We start from the raw sequence: 20,072 nt of genomic DNA on the forward strand, positions 1-20,072 counted from the left end.
TCTCATACTTTCCAGGCAGGGACCATTGCAATGATCTATAGTACTGATCCAGACACAAAGATGCATTAACTTTCCATCCTATAAAATGAGTGATGCCCAGTTGCAGGTGATCAGACTCATTCAATTTAAAGTATTTTCAATCTGTTAAAAAGCTGTTGGCAAAAAAATGACTGACCTTCAGGAATGACGTCTTTCTTATGTTGCAGTTGTAAAGAGCACATTTTCGCTAGAACTCTCGCAGGAACTTTCTGGGTGTCTGCCTGGGTCGTGTATTAACTTTAGGACACATTGTTATGTGGCAATATATAAAACATTCAGCAGGCTTGCAGGTGTTGAATGGTGTTATGAATTAGTGAGGGAGTCTAGAGTACATTGTTGCTGTATTCTCAGCAAATATATTTTGAGGTCACAAATTTAAATCTTAAGACAACTATGTGTAAATTCTAAAGAAGCATCGAAATTAAAATTCAATTATTTCACCATTGCATACATTTATTTAAAAATTTATTTATCTCATTTAATTATTTTTTTTTATTTCTGTTTTGTCTAGCTTTTCAAATAAATGAAAAAATATGTTACAAAACAACAGTTTAAAAATATTTACGTAACATTTTTTTTTTTTTTTTTTTTTTTTTTTTTTTTTTACATTTTAATACCAACAAAAAGCATAATTTAACTTAAAATTAATTAGTTAGTTAAATTATATTTTTTGGCCACTTTGAGACTGCCTTCTTGAATCAGTTATATATTTTACTGTAGAAATAAATGCAGACTTGCTGAGCAGAAAAGACATCTTTTAAAACATTTGAATTACAGATCCCAATTTGAACACTGTGTGATTGTTATAATACATGTATTAATAGAGCTGTTGTAATTATTATCATTATTATTGTCTTACATTTCTTATTGTATTTAAAAAATGCATCAGAAATGTCACTGAGCAGCTGATGAGTAACACAGTTTCAGCGCAGATTTTCCTCGCACTTCAGACTTTGAACACTGCCGCTGCGAGCTCGTGCAATGTTGTTTGAATACATGCAATCTGCCAAAGCTTCCTTTAATATTTCTTTCTTTTTTTAATCATATCTATTCTTTGATGGCTATCTTCTTTCTCTTCTACTTCAACACTCTGCTCTAGGATTTTTAAGGACAGACGTTAATCATGCAGAATGCTTTCATTGATAACTTCGGCCGAGTCCACTTTACAGCTAGATGGAAAGTCATGTCCTAATCCCCAGCCTTCCGAATAGCGAGAGGCCCACTAACTGATTGCCTCCATTTTTCAGTGTCACCCTCATGAAGGCAAAAGCTGTGTACCCCTGTGAGGCTGAACACGATTCCGAACTCTCTTTCCAGGTTGGCGCAATCTTCCATGACGGTAAGTGTTGGCGTTATCACTGCCACAGGCACTCACCCGAATCCACAGACATATTGGATTTGGTGGGTCCTACTAGCACAGAAAAGAAAAAAATAAATAATCTGATCTTATATCAGCATTGGTGGAGGGTGGGAAGAGGGGCAGGGGTGTAACATCCCCTAAAATCAATTCACAAAGGACGAGATAGATAACACAAGGAAATGAGGGCCGTAACCACTATCACAGCTCTTGTTTTCTGAAGACATTATCTCATCAACTTCAGATGAAGCAATTCGGAACTCTTGATCTATTGGACTTAAAATAAAAATGATTTTGAGCCAACTTAAAATGTACATTTTTGTTTATTGGCACCCAAAATAATGTTGTTTTATTTTGCGTGTGGAAAATGTGCTTGGGAAAAATAAATGAATATATAAGAATAACCAGATAAATAATATCTGTAATCCTTAATTCTATGAAATTATTTTTAAACCAGCAAAAGCACCCCTTGGCATGTAATGTTGACACGAAAAAAAAAAAAAAAAAAAGAAAGGAAGAAATTATAAAATAATAAATGAATAAAGTTTTGGGATTTTAAATATTGCCATTTATATGCATGTTTGCTACTAGAGGAGAATAGAAATTAGATGGAATTTAAGATTTTCTGCCTCTAGTCAGTTTGCAAAATTATTGTAAATGTGATTTCATATATGACTTTTATTTTTATTTTTATTTTTTTTTGCTATCTGCATCTTTCTTTGTTCATCTTTTTTTTTTCTGTCTTTCGCCCTAACATCATTCACCTTTCATCATTCATCAGGGTGTTCTAATGCATTACATTTATTGAAATGACAGATTGTCCTCTATAATTCAGCAAAATCATAGTAACTACCTGTCCAGGCATCCCGCTGTTTGCTCATACAGGCCAGCACATTACCGATCGATGGTTCACCATGCTCTGCCTCTTGTCTAAGACAATGTTCAGCATCCTCAGTATGCAGTGATAATTAACATTCACAGTTTTTATAAACCCTAACATACTGTAATTCCTCAGTGCTGCTCTCATCTTAAAAATTACTTTTCACCCATTATTCACAGATCTCTTGTGTTTGCTTGTTAAACACTTTGGCTAATTTAACAGTTCTTTCAACTCTGTTTAACACACTTTGAACCCAATCTGCATATTTTCCTCCCAAAATGAACATATAAAATGCAGAAGAAGTTGTTCAAACTTTCCTAACTCATACCCATGTAATTTACATTCATCAGCCATGCTAACTATCCACATAAAATAAATAAAAAATGTCTTCCATCCAATGAGGATTTCTTGCTTGTCTGACATCCAGTGTGACAGAAGAGCTGCAGTAAGACTTTTACCTGTGTCCGTGGTTTTGCTCTGCAGTGAAACTCTCCAGGGAGCCCGGATGGCTGGAGGGTGTGCTGGAGGGAAAGCGAGGACTCATCCCTGAAAACTATGTGGAGATACTGTAACTCCGAAAAGAACTATCCTCACACTTCTCTTTATATACATGGTATCCATGGTCTCGGCGGCTCTTTCACAGTGGCACTGCTTGTCGTTCCTCCATCCTTCTCCACACTAAAGACGCTGAGAGGAAAAATATATATTGTATCCAAAAACACAGGTGTTGAGTTCAAGTATAAGCTAAGATGTGCTGTATACATAGAGACTACACTTTAAGAAATGTAAATAGAAATTTGTGTGGGAAAATACGCATCCGTCATTGTGACTGTGTTGTCCTCTTTTTTTTTTTTTTTATTGCATGTTATAATTTTAGCCAAGTAGTTTGGGTTATTTAGCATTAGTTTTCTCAATACTCAAAGATACCTTGAGTATCTTTCTATTTAATGTTATCAAGTTGCATTTAATTGGGCGTGTGATGATGTATAGGAAAAAAAAAAGTGTAACCTTATGACAGTGCAGTGAACATTTGTCAGTTTTGTGTCTTGGTTTAGTGGAACACTAGAGAGTATATTAGACATAAATGTAGTGCTTGGCGGTTATTGATATTGAAATATGTATGTGATTATTAAATCTTTCGCATTGGTTAAAACTGATGCTGTGCCTTCAATTTATTACGCATGGCATGTGGGACGCTGTTCAATAACTCGGAACAGAGCAACTTTTTTTTGCTATTCTGTATATAGTTTTTAACATTATTTTGAAGAACAGAGACGATAAATAAAAATGTAACGCATACATTGACGTCAAATTAAATATTGCCAAGTCTTACATCTGTGTTATATACATAGAGTTATTTTTATGCAAAGAAACTTAAAAGCCAAGCACTCTCCCTCTTTAAAGTTTTGAAGTTTACCACATCGTTTTTGCAGAAACCTTAAAAATGGCAGGACTTCACTGATGTTTAATGAGACCATTTTCATTTTTCTAAGAGCTCTTGTTCCACGGGTTCATGTTTGTGACTGAGCGGATCTGCGGTGATTTCAGACAGTGATTTATGACCTCTGAAAAGGTCTTGGCATTGATATCATTTTTTTTTTATGTTGATCAATGTTAAATAAATAAAGTGTTTTATTCTAATATCTTGCTTTTCATTTTTATTTATATGCCAGAGTATGTGTATAAATAATGGAAGCCAAATGCTGCAGGGCACTGTGGACCACTAATGTGTTTACTGGGGAAAAAAACATTTGTGATATGACTGTTGTTTAATGAAAAATAAAATAGTGTTGTGTGTGATTTTCTTAATGTCGATTAACTTAATTGTGTGGATGTGCTCCCATCAAGGTCAAAAAGACACTAAGGCTTTTGCTGAAGAACTTAAACTTGTCTAATAATTCAAAACCTCATTACCTGATTAGTACAACCCATAAATCTCCCATATATGTTTGCATTTGTTTAATAGCAATCTTGACCATACTGTATGTGGGATAAACAATAGCCACTACACACATGAAACGCGTTAAATTACATTAAAATTACTGTAAAAATCTTTTTTGGTAAACATGTTCGCACATGCAGTGGCTTTCCATTATTTATCCGTATTGCTGACATTCACAAATATAGCCCAAAATACCATTTAAAAACTCAGTGATGCCATTTTCTAGAAATTCATAAAAATAAAATAAAAATAGCTCTTTTATTTCTTTTAAGGTTTGTTGTGTTTTACCAACACATACATTTTAATTTCTGTCCCATTTAATGACATTTCTTGCTAAATTGTGTGCTAAATTAGATTTGTTAGAGCATTGTAATTGGCTCAAACTCTTAGGAAGCATTTTGATGGTTTATTGGAATTTCATTGTCCAAATATAAGCAACATTTTGTTACTGATACCTGTCATTTCGACACAACCGGATTTCTGTTGTATGTAAATGAACTGTTGTCTATTGCATACATTGCATTTAGAGCATTGTGACTTATTCTCTCCCACACACTTCTAGCCCTGGAGCTGCTCTGCAGCTTTTACATTAAACCTCTCCCCCTTTAAGTGGATTAAATCCTCATTTCCTAGCAGATTTGGACTGCCTCCTCATATACTGGGCTTGAACTGGAGCACACGGCAGTCTAGGTCCTTACTGGATGGAGTGCTTAAAAAAAACAATCCATTTGCATCAAAATAGACTCCTCTGTTGAAGCCACAGCGCAGCGGTTAGCACACACTGTTGTAGCAACTGGTTCGGGTTTAGGTTATTTCCTGTTTTCTGTTCCCATTTCCTTTCATGACCCCATCATACACACATGATAAGTGCACATTTCTTGCAGAATGACTGCAGTTTGTTCAACTGCGGTTAAAGGGATTTTTGTGGTTCCTGATCCTATCAATGTAAAATGTCATTCGCAAACCATTATACTTCAGTAATGTGGTACTTTTCTCAGTAAAATGGGATATTTAAAAATAATGACTGTCATCATTTACTCATCCTGATATTGAACCTTTCTTTCTTCTGCAGAGCACAGAAGATATTTTAAAGAATGTTTCTGGGTTTTGACCACACAAGGAAACTCAATGGGGTCCAAAACAACAATGGACCCATTTGACTTTGAATGTATATAAAAAAAAAAACCAAATGTCTTATTTTGTGTTCCCCCATAAAAAAGTCAGAACGTTTTGGAACTACTCAAGTGTGCATAAATGATGACATAATGTTAATTTTGGGATAAACTAAAAAGTCAGTTACAAATAAAGTCAGTTGACTTGATGGCCATATTTACAAAAACAGCTATTTCGGCATCCAAGACCAGCTCCTGTCTATTTGAATGGGGGGATAGAGTGGTTATCTATTAAAGCTTACATTTAAATAACATTTCAAATCCACAATAAAAATTTACCATGAACTGTCTGATTATTATTGTTTCTTGCACTCAAATAGCATTTAAAAATGTGAATATTTTAGGTTGATTTAGCCTGGGTTTCAGGTTTTCATGAGACCAGAGCTTCTAACTGCAGTGACTTTACCAGTTTTTAATTTTATGTATTTACTTATTTAATTTATTTTAAGTGATGTTATGTTATGCTGTTTTAATTATATATATATATATATATATATATATATATATATATATATATATACACACACACACACACACGCACACACACACAGAGTGGGTACGGAAAGTATTAAGACCCCCTTAAATTTTTTGTTCCTTGTTGTATTGCAGCCATTTGCTAAAATCGTTTAAGTTCTCCTTTTTTTTCCTTATTAATGTACAGACAGCACCCCATATTGACAGAAAAACATGTAATTGTTGACATTTTTGCATGTTTATTAAAAAAGAAAAACTGAAATATCACACGGTGTGACACTCAGATATTTAACTCAGGTGCTGTCCATTTCTTCTGATCATCCTTGAGATGGTTCTACACCTTCATTTGAGTCCAGCTGTGTTTGATTTTACTAAAGATGAATGTGGCCAAGTACAGGGATATCCTGGACAAAAAAACTTCTCCAGAGTGCTCAGGACCTCAGACTGGGCGGAAGGTGTGTCTTCCAATAAGACAATAAGCACATAGCTAATATTACGGAGTGGCTTCACAACAACTCTGTGACTGTTGTTGAATGGCCCAGCCAGAGCCCTGACTAAAACCCAATTGATCATCTCTGGAGATACCTGAAAATGGCTGTCCACTAATGTTTACCATCCAACCTGACAGAACTGGAGAGGATCTGCAAGGAGGAATGGCAGAGGATCCCCAAATCTAGGTGTGAAAAACTTGTTGCATCTTTCCCTAAAAAGACTCATGGCTGAATTAGATCAAAAGGGTGCTTCTACTAAATACAGAGCAAAGGGTCTGAATACTTAGGACCATGTGATATTTCAGTTTTTCTTTTTTAATAAATGTGCAAAAATGTCAACAAATCCTTTTTTTTTTTTTTTCAGAGCTTTTTAGCAAATACAGTATTCATGTACACATATGTACATAGCACAGTACTGCATATGTGCACAGATCATTTTTGAATGTGATTTATGAAATTAGTCAGAATAAGCCAAACTAGTTTCATTCAAACTGAGCTCAAATTTGGACCGATTAAGGTGTTTACATGAAGCTTCTTCAGTCCGATTAAGCCATCAGTCTGATTATAAAACTGCTTATTTGGTTGCATGTAAATGTAGCTATGGAGAAATACATGATATTACTTAGCCTAAGTTTTGGGGTTAATCATCACTTATATTTTCATAAAAGATTTCCAGTTGAATTTGTCTTTCACATAATGTGCACCAAATCACTTACAGTAAGACCAGGAATGCATAAATAATAAACCATGTAACATCTTGAATTTTGATTTCTGGACAACTGAAGTCACAGCCTCTGTCTGATTAGCTTTCAAAGCACCTCCGGACCGTGCGGCGTGTGTGTGTGTGTGTGTGTTTGTGCTATCACACATCAGTGCACTGTACACATCATTAGCGTGCAGATGTCTTCCAGACTGCTGTGAGATGTGTGTGTTTGAGTGCCACGTATTACATAATTATCATGACATGGCAGAGTCACAGACATCCAGTAACTAATAGAGCAGATGATAGGACGAGACATGGGAGAGGGCTAAAAATAGGCAACGTGTCGAAGAGCCCGGTGCTTACATAATCAAATGAGCCCGAGCTAATGAGATGGGCAAACTCACCCTCCCGCCATCTCTGTCCGCTTCATCTCACTTTCTCTCCCTCTGTGTCTCCCTTTCACTTCAGTTTCGCTGGATACAGTTTAACCACAAAGTTCCAATTGGCTCTTGTCTTATGCCTGAAAGAGTGAGATGGAGCAATGTAGAACTGCATCTGATCAGTTCATCTGAAGCTACTGTGTACTTCGGTTTTCCACCAAACTCTGAATGTTTTCATTTTGTTTCCTTCGTCGCCCTCAGTTTGCGGTCCGCATACCCGTCCTCCTTGTACAGTAAAGATACTACACTTTCTTTATGCTCAAAGGCAAGGCACCACAGGCCAAAACATTTTAAGGTGTTGTTTCAGGCAATATATAGTTCTGTCTAATTCATTAATGCCTCATTTGCACATTTAACCAACATTTAAAAAAAATGTACAAGTAAACTAAATGCATAAAATTGCATGCCAAATGTAATCAATCAACTGAGGAAATAATGTAACATCTGTTACTTTTTGCTGTAAGAATACTTCATGCTGAGTATTTTGCGCTGCATGCAGCTATGTACTAACATACTGTTCTGTGTTATATCTTGGATAAATGAGACCGAGAAGGTGGGACAGTGAAAAACAAAACAGAAAAGCATTGAGTGATAGCAAGCAGAGAATCTGGGGCACAGAAGCCGCCATGTGTGAAGCCACAGCCCTGAAATCTGCCTGATCCAATAGATTCTGTTTATCTGGCAGGACTACACAGCTTGCGCTATTGGCAATCTGGGAGAGATTTGGAGTCGGCTTGCGGATTTGCGCAAAAGAGCAAAAGTAATACTGTCTACTCTCACAGTCTGGCAAACAAGCAAATTTTTTCAGATCGGGCTTCTAACGAGGTTAATGGCAAATTTTCTCTCTGGGGACGTGGAGGTGTTACATTGTTAATGTTTAAGTCCTTTGTCAGAAGATCTCGCTCTCTGGTGCTGTTTTCCGAGGATTTTTCCGTCACTGCTAGACCAGTGAATGCAGACGAGACTTGCTGTTTTCTTCACGTATTACCATAATCACTTACTTCCTCATTCAAGCTCATTTCCCTTGAAGAAATATCATTTGTCAAAACTAAAATCTGCCAGAAGTTTAAATTATGACTTTGTCACTCAAACCTACTCTCCTCTTTTCTTTTAGTGTGCATTCTTCTCTCTCTTTCTGTTTTCCATTGCGCTTTGCCACATACTGTATCCAGTTTTTTTTTTTTTTCTTATCCATTCCTTTTCTTCCTACTGCTGCTGTTTCTTTCCATTCACTCAGCGCCCACTCAGATGTCTGCAGCATCCTATGATCCAATTCGCTGTCTTCCTACTGTTATCCACTACAGTTGACCCCTAAATCTCTAAAACATCTACAGTATGAGCATGTTGTGCAGTTTGTCCTTAACTGTCCTTAAGTTAACCCAGAACAAATCACCAAACTCAACTGTTAAATGGAAAAGAAAACAGAAAAAAAGTGGATTTCATCACTACATTTAAATACACTTGCTAATGTACTGGAAATACTAGTACTCTTAGTGAAATATTAGTAGATGTTCTCCAGACAAAATAAATAAATAAATGTCTGTTGTATAAATTGCGATTTACAGCAAAAGTAACACCAATTCATGATCTTTAAATTTGTATGAATTGTCTTTAATGGCGAAAGAAAGAGTGCACAGTAATTAATTGTTAACAGGTTTATTGGAATCCCTTGATGTTTCTGAAAACACAGTTATGGCAAGATCTGCATCAAGATGTACACTTTAGAGGAACTATTTGCATCTGTCTTTTGCTCATGTGGAATATTTCTGTACTGAGGAGATTTGCTAACAAGTATTGTACAAAGCACTGATTAAAAAAGGTGGAGAGGGTTCAAAGGAAATGCTCTTTTATCACAAAAGAGATATGGCTTTGTCACTTTAAACAATGTATAGCACACAGATTCAGATGTATCCCCCAAAAAGAAAAATCAATATCCATTAACACATGGGTGTTAATGTGCAAACACAACGTGAGATCTGTGGGTTTTCACTAGTAAGCTCTATTTTATTCTGGTTCAACATACTCTGGTTACCTTGATCATGCTTTGCCCTTATTTTGCACAAAGGTGCTGCTTGGTGGTAATGTGATTTGTACAAATGCATAGTTTTACATGTTATTAGACTCCCCAAAAACACATCTAAAAAAAAGTCATATGCAGACTGTCAAAGCTGAAGTAACAAGCAACTCAAAAGTGTGGATTCACACCAACTTTCAATGTTTCAAGCTTCATCATTTGGTGATGGAGGAACGCAAATTGCAAACATGCTGCAACAAGCATGAAAAATTCTCTTAAGCTGCTGATGGACATCTGAATTCATATCAGACAGATTTAACTTTGCTCCCTGTCCTAGTTTAGTCTTTAGGTCTTTTTACATAAAGTTTGAATTTGTTAAAAAAAAAAAAAAAAAAAAATCCATATATTTTTTTCATATTCTGTGTAAATACAAATAAGGAACATTGTTGGTTCACAAGACAATAACTTGTGAAGCACTGAAGAAGAAGAAAAAAAAACAGTGTTTTTGCTTGGTTTGACTTATTTATATATTTAACAAAAAATATCTAAAATATTTGGCAACCATGAGTATTTTTCTTTTCAGCTTAATATAGCTAACCTCTGATGAGAGCACTGCGTTGTGTTTTTATTAGATTTGTAGGCGAAGCAAAGCAGAAAAACACAAAAAACAGACAATTAGTTCACATTACTACAGAGCAAAATGACAAGTTTTAAGTTAGTGACATCCATGGAGTAACAAGTCTCTCTTGCTGTGAAAAGTAAATATAAATGAAATGTATATCCATCATGCTCTCTGGCTCTTGCTCTGGATTCTGATTGATGGGCAGTCAGTAACTGTTAAGAGGGAAATGTGTGAACTTCATCCCAGCGTCTGACAAATGTTTAATATAGAAATGTTCCATACAACGCAACATAATAATTCACTGATTTATTTACAATAGATTCTGTAAAATGGTAACTTTTGTGAGAAAAAAGGCACAAGTTTCCCTTCTTAAATACACTGTAAACATCTTTTCAAAAAAGCATGCATAAACATTTCACTTTACAAAAGATCTCATATACTCTTTTTAGACAAATTACTAATATATCGTGTCCAGCAAAATAGAATCTCTCAAAAATACTTCACATACATCCTATGAACCTTTTTAACATTTATTCTCATTTATAGATCTGTGTATTTAAAAAAGGGAAAGGTTGGAAAAAAGAGACCTAGTTTTAGGTAGATCAAAAACTTTCAACATACAGTGTATTGACAAGTTGGTGAAATGTATTTTGCCTGGGTACCACAGATTGATTTGATTGTTCTATTCCAATTAGGTTTTTTCTCTTTTACCACCAACCAGCTACAACAAAAAGGCAAACATCAAAAGTTCTTGGACCTTTCCAGTTCACAAATGTCCCAACCTGTCCCCCCCCCCCCCCCCCCCAAACCACATTGCATAACCAACGCAATAGCAGAACATCTAATATCCCAATTATCACATTATGGTGTCTGTGCAAATCAAAATCAGCCAATAGGATCATTCTAATCCTATCAGAGAAAAACCAACAATGCCCTCTAAAAAATAAGTCAGCTATCCTGTGCCTTTTAGAAATTTGAGAGAAAAACAGAAAAGCAAATACACACACACAAACCTTCATTGTCCTCAGACTCACAGCATTCGAGAACTAGCGGTACCTCTTTTGATCCATCGGTAGCACAGTGGGGTTATGAAACACGAAACAGTGGTCCAAATTCCTATTTAAGATACAATTCACTCAAGTACTCTCAAGTCGACTGGTATTTCCCCAAATAGCAAGGTAGTTGAAATCAAAAACTTCCTATGTACAACGTTTGAAAAATATTCCTACAAGCAACAATTATAATCATACGATACACATATATTGTGTGTTTATGAGCAGGTTACTGTTGTTATTAGTCCGCGTAACCCTGTCTGTTTCTTACAATAGACTACTATGTGGACTACAGCTGTTATTGTTGTTTACGAATATGAAAGCTGTATGCGTCAGAAAAGCTGATTTTCCCTATACGGTAACTAACTGTACATGTGTTGCTACTGAAAATCATCTACTATTTACGTTTAGAAAACAGAAGCACCTTGTTAGAAAATGGCTTCTAGCTGGATTGTTTCTTGGAAACGCAAAAACTTCGCAATCATATAAAATGCTTTTCTTGTGTGGAACGGTAAAGTAGTACTGTTTTTTTTTTTTTTTCTTAACGTCAAAAGGGAGCTGGTTTAGTAACAGCTTAGGTACGGTTTACTAAATTCGCTACAGTCAAAGCGCGCGCACAAAACGTGGCTTGTGTGTTTGCGTGAGCTCAATTTTTTTCAAGAAGACGAGCCATAATATTTGCTGTATTGCAAAGTTGCATGCTTTTTTCTCTGACCGATCCAAGAGTTATTTCTTTCGGAGCTGCCATTTCTCAGCTTATCAATCATCAGGCCACCGCAGCACTGAATCAGCGTGGCCTTTGTAAACACTTCAAGTCATAATTTTTGCAGATAAATTTAGATTACATTTTTCTACTTCCGTGCACCAATTATTCAGAATGTAGCTATATAGTAGCCCTTGGTGGAGTATTTTATAACCTCTTTGCAAGCACCCCAATTTAATTAATAATTCCATCTTAACCAGCAGTTTTATTACTGAATCTTACCTGTCATTTTTTCATCTGAGCGGCAGATTGTAGGAGAGTTACATACAAACGCAATGGTATTTACTGGCAGATTGACAGGTCTGGGAGTCAAGGATATGTCTAGTATGTGGGCCCATATTTCTGTGTGTGACGTATCCACATGTACGTCTATAGCTTTACCAAAGAATATGGCTTCATATCCTTATAGAACACTGTCAGCATTGTCTTTGGGGGTAAGGAACGCACTGTCACATGAAATATGAGTTCTTCTCTGTTGGCTGGGTACAGAGATCGCTCTTTGCCTTCCCACACTACGCAAGCCTTATATGGCTTTAAACCAAGTCTCTCGTTACGTCTTGCTTTGTGCATAGCGGGCTTGCTCTTGTTCGCTCTCTGAGGGCTGAGTGTCCTCTGCTTTTTCTCCCATGTGATCCTTCACTTTTCCCTCCTTTTGTGAGCTTTCAGTCATTTCTTGTGAAAGAAGAGGGTGTGTGTTAGGCCCGACTCCACCTTTGGTATCTGGTCGCTGATTATTTCCACCAGCATCTCGGGGAACTCGACCTTCAGAGCCTGGGATTCACGGAAAGTGTAGAAACAAAAGTCCAACAGGCTCCCTACGAGCTGTAAAGAGAGAGGAAGAAGAGACTTGTGTCAAGATTGAATTCAAACTGACAGTGCTTATCATTAAAGAGACATTCTGGTGAAACATGAGTGTGGGTAAACATGTATTGATGAATTAGCAAAGAAAATCTGCAGAGTGGCCGAGCGATCTCATTTATGGATGCTCTGTCTCACTGACCAAAGCGAAAAGGCTTTTAGGCAGAGCTTGAACTTGTTTCTCTTCAGCTTACAAATGAATAAATCAACACTGCTGTCAAGTGTTCTTCACCCCCAAGTGCAATTAAAAAGCGTCTTTTCCAGTACTTTTGTGTGCTTTTACAAAATGTTGAGCTGGCAGCAATGCAAAAAAAAGTGATTAGCAATGAACAGCTCTCAGAAATAAACCGTGGTTCTAATCTCTCAGAGGCAGTTTTTAATTTGAACGCACACTTGATATTATAACTCTTTAATAATCCACAACTGAAATTATTTTAACATCCGCCGATTTGAAATATTAATGGTTTTCAGCTTCTAACCGCATGAGAGCTACTTATAATGAATGAATATGAAATATTTCTTAAATAAATACCTGCTGATTCTGATTTGTTTCTAGAGAAATATTTGAGCAGCTTGATCTACCCAGAATACATGTAAGTATATAAGTGTTCACTTTTTAGTCAGGAAAGTGCTTGCACTTATTACAGATATTATAGAAATAAAGCAGAAGATTTCTGCTATATGAAACAAAATCTATAAACTCCTATTTCTCTTGTTCCTGTTATTTTTATCACAGAGACATCCAAGGACCACCACAAGAGTGTTAACTTAAGATATTAAATATGCTTAACACATACATTTTATCTGTAATAATTTGTCATGAGATAAATCACAATCTGTTTTATTCTACTAAATAGCAAGAAAAAACTAAATATCTTACGTTAGTAGTAGGTTTAAAAATATTTTTTTTTCTACAAAATAATTGAATAATGTCTTATGGCTTTAGTGCAATGACAATAAAAAAGGCATTTCCCCTTAGAATTCAAAAAATTTAGAGGTCATCTGCTTCAAAATAATCACTGAAATCACTGTTTTAAATCAGGAAGATTAAAACCAATTTTCTTGAACATTACTTAAAATTTAGCTTACAATAATTGACAGATATTATCAAAATTAGATATTTCGGTAACACTTTAATATTCGTACTACTATTATGGCTTATTAGCATGCCTATTATTATCATATTGGCTGTTTATTAGAACTTATAAAGCACATACTGTATACTGCATGACCATATTCTACATCTCTAATCCTATCCAGTATCTAAACTTAACAATTACTTAGTAACTATTAATAAGCAGCAAAGAGGAGTTTATTGAGGTAAAAGTCATAGCTAATGGTTTGTTAATGGCAAGAATTGGACATTTTAAATAAAGTGTGACCCAAGAGACTCATGAACTGAATGAGAACACTCTGGATAATTAGAGCAGAACTGTATCTGTCTTTGATCTATCAACCGAGGTCAATAACAGGGGAATGTTTCGACTTACTTCATGCATTGCGTCCAAAAGCTTGGTGAGCTGGAAAAAGCGCTGCCACGTCTGGCCGGAATTGTTAGTGGCTTTCCCAACTGAGCGACGGAGCTCCTTGATGTAATTCACCCGCATCTCCTCAAAGGCCCCTTGATTCTTCAGACCATCTTTGGGCACTGTCAACAAAAACAATGTCACTTTGTTGCAATACGAAAGCTACTCGCTCTATAGTGAGTAAAACAACACTATTTTCTTTCATTTGCATCTATCTATCCATCCATGTCTGTCTGTCTGTTTATTCATCCTTCCATCTAATCTGTCTGCCTTGCAGTCTACCTTCTCAGGTGATTTATGTTCTTTTGTGTGAAGTTATTCAGGATTAACTCAAAGTCCTGAAAACTACTTTTACTTTTGGCAGATGGGAGATAAAAGCCCATTCAGGCTGAAGGGAGTAATTCTCTCCTATCCTGTAGGACAAGTGCACTCATGGCCTACAGCCAAGCTTGTGAAATGACATTCAGCTTCTGGACAGCTGAATAAGAAACAGCTCATTCTCACGCTTGCTCTGTCCACTGCTCAACAGCATACAAACAACATCTATTCAGATCAAATTAGTCATTTTGTTGCATTCCACTGACTGGCTAATTGAATTTGTTTCATTTCTTTTTGTCTCAACTGTGATTTTGAGGTTAGTTTTTTTGCAAAACAAAGCAGCATTTGCACAGTGGCACACATTAAGACTGTAGTGATGGTTATGAAAACTTATATATATATATATTAAAATTCAAGAACCAACATCATTTAAAAGTGCTAAGTGTAGCCTTCAGACACAAACAGGTTTCAACAAACCCCTATTCTTAGCACGAAACTAGCTACTTATTTAGTTAACATTACCAAATTACAACAACAAGGCCTTCAGGATGTTTAAAGCTCTTTACTCTGCGTGTTGAATGAAAAGCAGTTCTTCACCTCTGTTCATTGGTAGGTGTGTGTTAAACCCACGGTCACTTCCCCCTGTTTTCTCCTCTCCCACTGACCCACATCCAGCCTCATTAGCCACAGGCTGCCATTTAGAGCCCAGTGAATAAAAAGTGGGGCGATTATGCCACGCTAATCGTGTCTTGTCATAAGAAATTGATTCTTTTGCCTGTAGAATCTGTCATTGTGTTAACATATCTGACAGGAAGAGTAGGTTAAAGAGCTTTTTAGTCAAATTAAGATCAATCAACAGCAACTGTGGCATTATGTTGATTTAAAAATCTTTGAAGGAAAGAAAGAAAGAAAGAAAGAAAGAAAGAAAGGAAAGAAAGAAAGAAAGAAAGAAAGAAAGAAAAAGAAAGAAAGAAAAGGTTATGCTGAGGTAATTAAAAATGTCAATAAACGGTAAATATATTATTTAAAATAAAAAATGTGAAGCCTCTAATTTTATAAAAGGTTTTACATAAATTAGCCTGTTAAAATATGTTTTATTCATTTTTATTATTTTGTATTATTTGAGTTTTTAAGTTGTTCTCAAATTGTTTCCCTCAGAGCAAAAATCAGGGTCGTAGTCATACACTTAAAATATAATTAAAGGGAGCATTTTTTATTTTTCTGCATATTATTTGAGCTGTTAAGTTGTTTTTGTTATTTTTAGAGTTGTTTTGGGACTTCCACTTTGATGACAACAAAGCTGTAAAATTGGATATATCTTTACATAGAAAGATTAGTTAAAAGAAATTATTCTAGTGCAGTCAAACGATTAATCCCGATTAATCGCATCCAAAATAAAAGTTTTTGTTTACATAATATAATGTGTGTGTACTGTATGTATTTATTATGTATATAGATGAACACACTTACATGTATATATTTATATACAGTAAACAGTTTTTGGATGACATGAATCGTGAGTAATCGCTTGACAACACTTTTTTTTCCATGCTTAAATTATGTTAACTAAATCTTAATGCTACAGTATTGAAACTACTACTACAGGACTATTGACTGTTTTAATGTTTATGGTTTGGCCAGAGTTTTTTCAAATTCAAAATAAATGATTATTGCAATCAGCATTTACATGCCAAAGGGCTGTTGGCTGAGCTTAACTTCTACTAAACCTAGAATATTACTTTAATATTGCCCACTTAAAATTGTTATTTTGTCATTTAAAAGCTAAAAAAGTTTTGCCTGTCCTATCACATTAATACGGAAGTTCTAAGCGGCCATGCATTATAATTTTTTTTCTTCTTGTTTTCTCGTTATAACGACTTAATTTTCTCGTTATCTTGACATAACGAAGGTCGTTTTTCATTATCTCGACATAACAAAGTTCGTTTTCTTGTCATAACGACTTAATTTTCTCGTTATCTCGACATAACGAAGTTCGTTTTCTCGTTATAACGGCTTAATTTTCTCGTTATCTTGACATAACAAAGTTTGTTTTCTCGTTATAACAACTTAATTTACTCGTTATCTCGACATAACGAAGTTTGTTTTCTTGTTATAACGACTTAATTTTCTCGTTATCTCGACATAACGAAGTTCGTTTTCTCGTTATAACGACTTAATTTTCTCGTTATCTCGACATAACGAAGTTCGTTTTCTCGTTATAATGACTTAATTTTCTCGTTTTCTCGACATAACGAAGTTCGTTTTCTCTGTCAATCTGCCAGTTCGTTTTCTCGACTTAGTTTTCTCTTAAAAGTTACAAAACTGTGCCAGCAGGTGGCACTATATACCTGAATATAACTGATGGGGTGTTGTATACCATCCACTTTACTGTACGCGGACCTTCCTCATGATCGCTATAATTTGTGCAGTCTTGTTCATTACTGACATTTAATTAATTCATAAATGTTAAATGCTTGAATCAATATGAATATTTTGTGTATTAAGTTCCTGCTTGATGCATGAGTTTCACCAACACGTTCTGTGTCATAAAATAACTGCTTATCAAAACCAAGGTTGACATCACTGTATTCTGTTTATCTACAGTAGGACAGGATTTAACGATGTAGGCTGATGTGCTTCTTTTCCTTATTACTAATCTTTATTGTTAACCATATTGATGAGAAATGTGATGTATATGTAAAATCCATAGACTAATTTAATTCAGTTTTGTTCTGTAATGTTGTAATGGTTTTTTTTCTACACCCACACACACACATACACATGAACGCTCTTTTCAAACAGAAGCTTGTAACACACCTGATATCTGCCATATCATATAATGACTACTACAAATTACAAATTATATATAATTTTATTTCAAATAAAGGAAAAATTGAGTTTAAGTGAGTAAAAGTGAGTTTAATCCAAGCAGCTCTAATAGTGTTGCCATTTAAACATGTTAATTACAAAAAACAAAACGTTCGTTGTACTGTCTCTGGAAAAATCAACAGTGATTGATCAGCCTTTATTTATGTACAGTATTGTAGACGCTATTATTACCTTGGCGAAGAAAAATTTGCTGAAATATAGGCTACAGTAAGAGCGCCTGCATGGTCCATCAGATGCCTGTCAAAGTTGTTCGTTACTATAGCAACAGTAAAACTGTCATGTCGTTATAACGAGAAAACGAACTTCGTTATGTTGAGATAACGAGAAAAATCAGTCGTTATAACGAGAAAACGGCTTTCGTTATGTCGAGATAATGAGAAAATTAATTCGTTATAACGAGAAAACAAAAAGGAAAAAATTTATAATGCATGGCCGCTTAGAACTTCCGTACTTTAAAATGAATCCCACTTAATTTTATATTTTGTTATTATATAATCCAAAGACATTACATAAAAAAAAGTAGGTGTCAAAATACTTATAAATGAAAAGAATCTGTGAACGAAAGATATCTCTCCACCATAAATTATTTAAAACTAATATTGACATACTGGTATATGTACAGACATATATATTTTGCATCATAGCAGTTTCTCTGGGAACATTTCTTTTCAGACTGTCTGAGTCTACCAAAGTTTATTTTTATTTTTTTAAGTCAAAAAACGAGAGGGGATTTGGTTAAGTGACTCACTCTTTAGCAGGTCAACACTACCATCGCAAATAAGGTCACGTGAGAGCCTGCAGGACTTCTGAAACCTTAGCCAAGGTCAAAGAGGAAAAACAGCCTCTCTCTCTCTCTCTCCCTCTCTCTCTCCCTCTCTCCCTCCCTCCCTCTCTCTCTCTCTCTCTCTCTCTCTCTGGCCCTGGAGCCCCACAGTAGAGGGCATGACACAATAGCTTCAGCAAAGCAGAAAAGGCTGATAACACATCAAAACGAATCAAAAATTAGATTCTGAACAAGCTGCATTAAACAAACATCAAACAGTAACTGTACCATAAGACAACATACCAACACAACAGCATTGAAACATAGGAACACAATATTTGCATATAAAGTAGATCATAACAAAGCGCTATAGTCCACTATTATCTGTGTAATGGGTCGGTTTACCCGTGAAAAACAGAAACCGGTTTATTTATTTAACAAAACAGCTCTTCCCAGCTTATCTCATATCAGCAATGACACACATAAGCCCACATCACGGATGTAGTCAGCGAAAGACGGCCATTTGATTTGTTTACATGTTGATTTTGTATCAGAAAAACTTTTTTTTCCTTCTTCTTCTTCTTCTTCTTTTTTAAAGAATCGCTCCATCTAAACCTTCAGCTTTTAAAAAATGTACCATCCCTGAGTCCTCGGCCTACACTTCCCCTGATCGTTCTCCTTGCATGAAGCTCTCTTTTTAGAGAGAAAAACACCAGTTCTTGGAGCTGTGCCCATCTCCTGACTGGATTTTATTAAGTACAGCAGGGCTCTCTGGAAAGGCTCCAGAGGATCAGCAAGTGGTTGTGGATCCCAAAACCTATCCTGTATGAGAATTCAGAACTCAAACTTCAGTCTCATATGCTGTAAACCCAGGGGTGCGTTGGCTGTGCCTGTCTGTCTGAACTGAGTGCATGTACTGCTCCCGTGTATGGGAGCTAAACTGAACTTCAGTAGCATCTGAAAGAAATATATTAGATTAGATTAGATTATAACCTTAGTCTATTACACTCCTTTCTTTTTCTGAGTAAATAAATACCAATAATTATACTTATAATGTGCATTGTTGTCAATTATAGTATACATATATGTATGGGACACTTGTATTAATTATAATGCTAAAATATGGTTTAATTGTGTAAGGAAAGAAATCTGGTGTCTTGTAATTAAAGTGATCCATTTTTGCAAACAAAACATCGTCTTCTAAAAAGCAAATACTTAGCTTATTTTAAATGAATTTCAACAACATGTGTTTTCATAAAGAAGACATTAAGATAAAATGATGGACATCATTCAGTCCTGCCAAATGTAGCCTTCAGATTCAGATGCGCTTCTCGTGTTTTAGCAGTAGACCAAGTGCACAAATTTGAGAAGAAATTGGATTTAAACCCTTCAATTAAATCAATTTTTTTTTATTCTCTTAGTGAATTACAAGGTTCAGACCAGAAAATAAATAAACTATATAGTTTATTTAAACTAAATAAACAATATCTCTGAAGATCTTTTATTCTTTTTTCTTCAGTCTTTTTGCCGTAATTAGTGCAAACTGCAAAGTGCAGCACAAACAGAAAAAAGAGGGTATGACAAAGAGAAAGAGATCAGGACCCACAGCTGACTTAAAACTCATTGACTTCAGCTGTAAAAGGCTCTAGGCACAGAAACCTGATTTACCAGTTTATGGACATAACTCTCAAGTTTCTATTATGAGAATGTAACCTTTCAAAAGAAGTTAAAATCCCTTCTCACTAAGACACTATAGGTCAAACCACAGG

General features: G+C 35.4%; 2 protein-coding genes across 2 annotated transcripts in view; one reads left to right on the forward strand and one right to left on the reverse strand.

Moving 5' to 3' along the window:
* arhgap10 (Rho GTPase activating protein 10) overlaps positions 1 to 3,917 on the forward strand; it is a 65,405-nt gene extending 61,488 nt beyond the window's left edge. Inside the window, exons 22-23 of the mRNA XM_052547058.1 lie at positions 1,287 to 1,378; positions 2,760 to 3,917. Of these exons, the coding sequence (XP_052403018.1) occupies positions 1,287 to 1,378; positions 2,760 to 2,848 (181 nt within the window). The 3' untranslated portion in view covers positions 2,849 to 3,917. The remainder of the gene's footprint in view (positions 1 to 1,286; positions 1,379 to 2,759) is intronic.
* Positions 3,918 to 9,138: 5,221 nt separating this feature from the next.
* Positions 9,139 to 20,072, reverse strand: part of nr3c2 (nuclear receptor subfamily 3, group C, member 2) — a 76,318-nt gene continuing 65,384 nt past the window's right edge. Inside the window, exons 8-9 of the mRNA XM_052546132.1 lie at positions 14,298 to 14,455; positions 9,139 to 12,771 (exon numbers count right to left, since the gene is read on the reverse strand). Coding sequence (XP_052402092.1) covers positions 12,616 to 12,771; positions 14,298 to 14,455 — 314 coding nt within the window. The 3' untranslated portion in view covers positions 9,139 to 12,615. The remainder of the gene's footprint in view (positions 12,772 to 14,297; positions 14,456 to 20,072) is intronic.

This window comes from Carassius gibelio, chromosome B1 (assembly GCF_023724105.1).
Source record: "Carassius gibelio isolate Cgi1373 ecotype wild population from Czech Republic chromosome B1, carGib1.2-hapl.c, whole genome shotgun sequence".
Classification (NCBI taxonomy): domain Eukaryota; kingdom Metazoa; phylum Chordata; class Actinopteri; order Cypriniformes; family Cyprinidae; genus Carassius; species Carassius gibelio.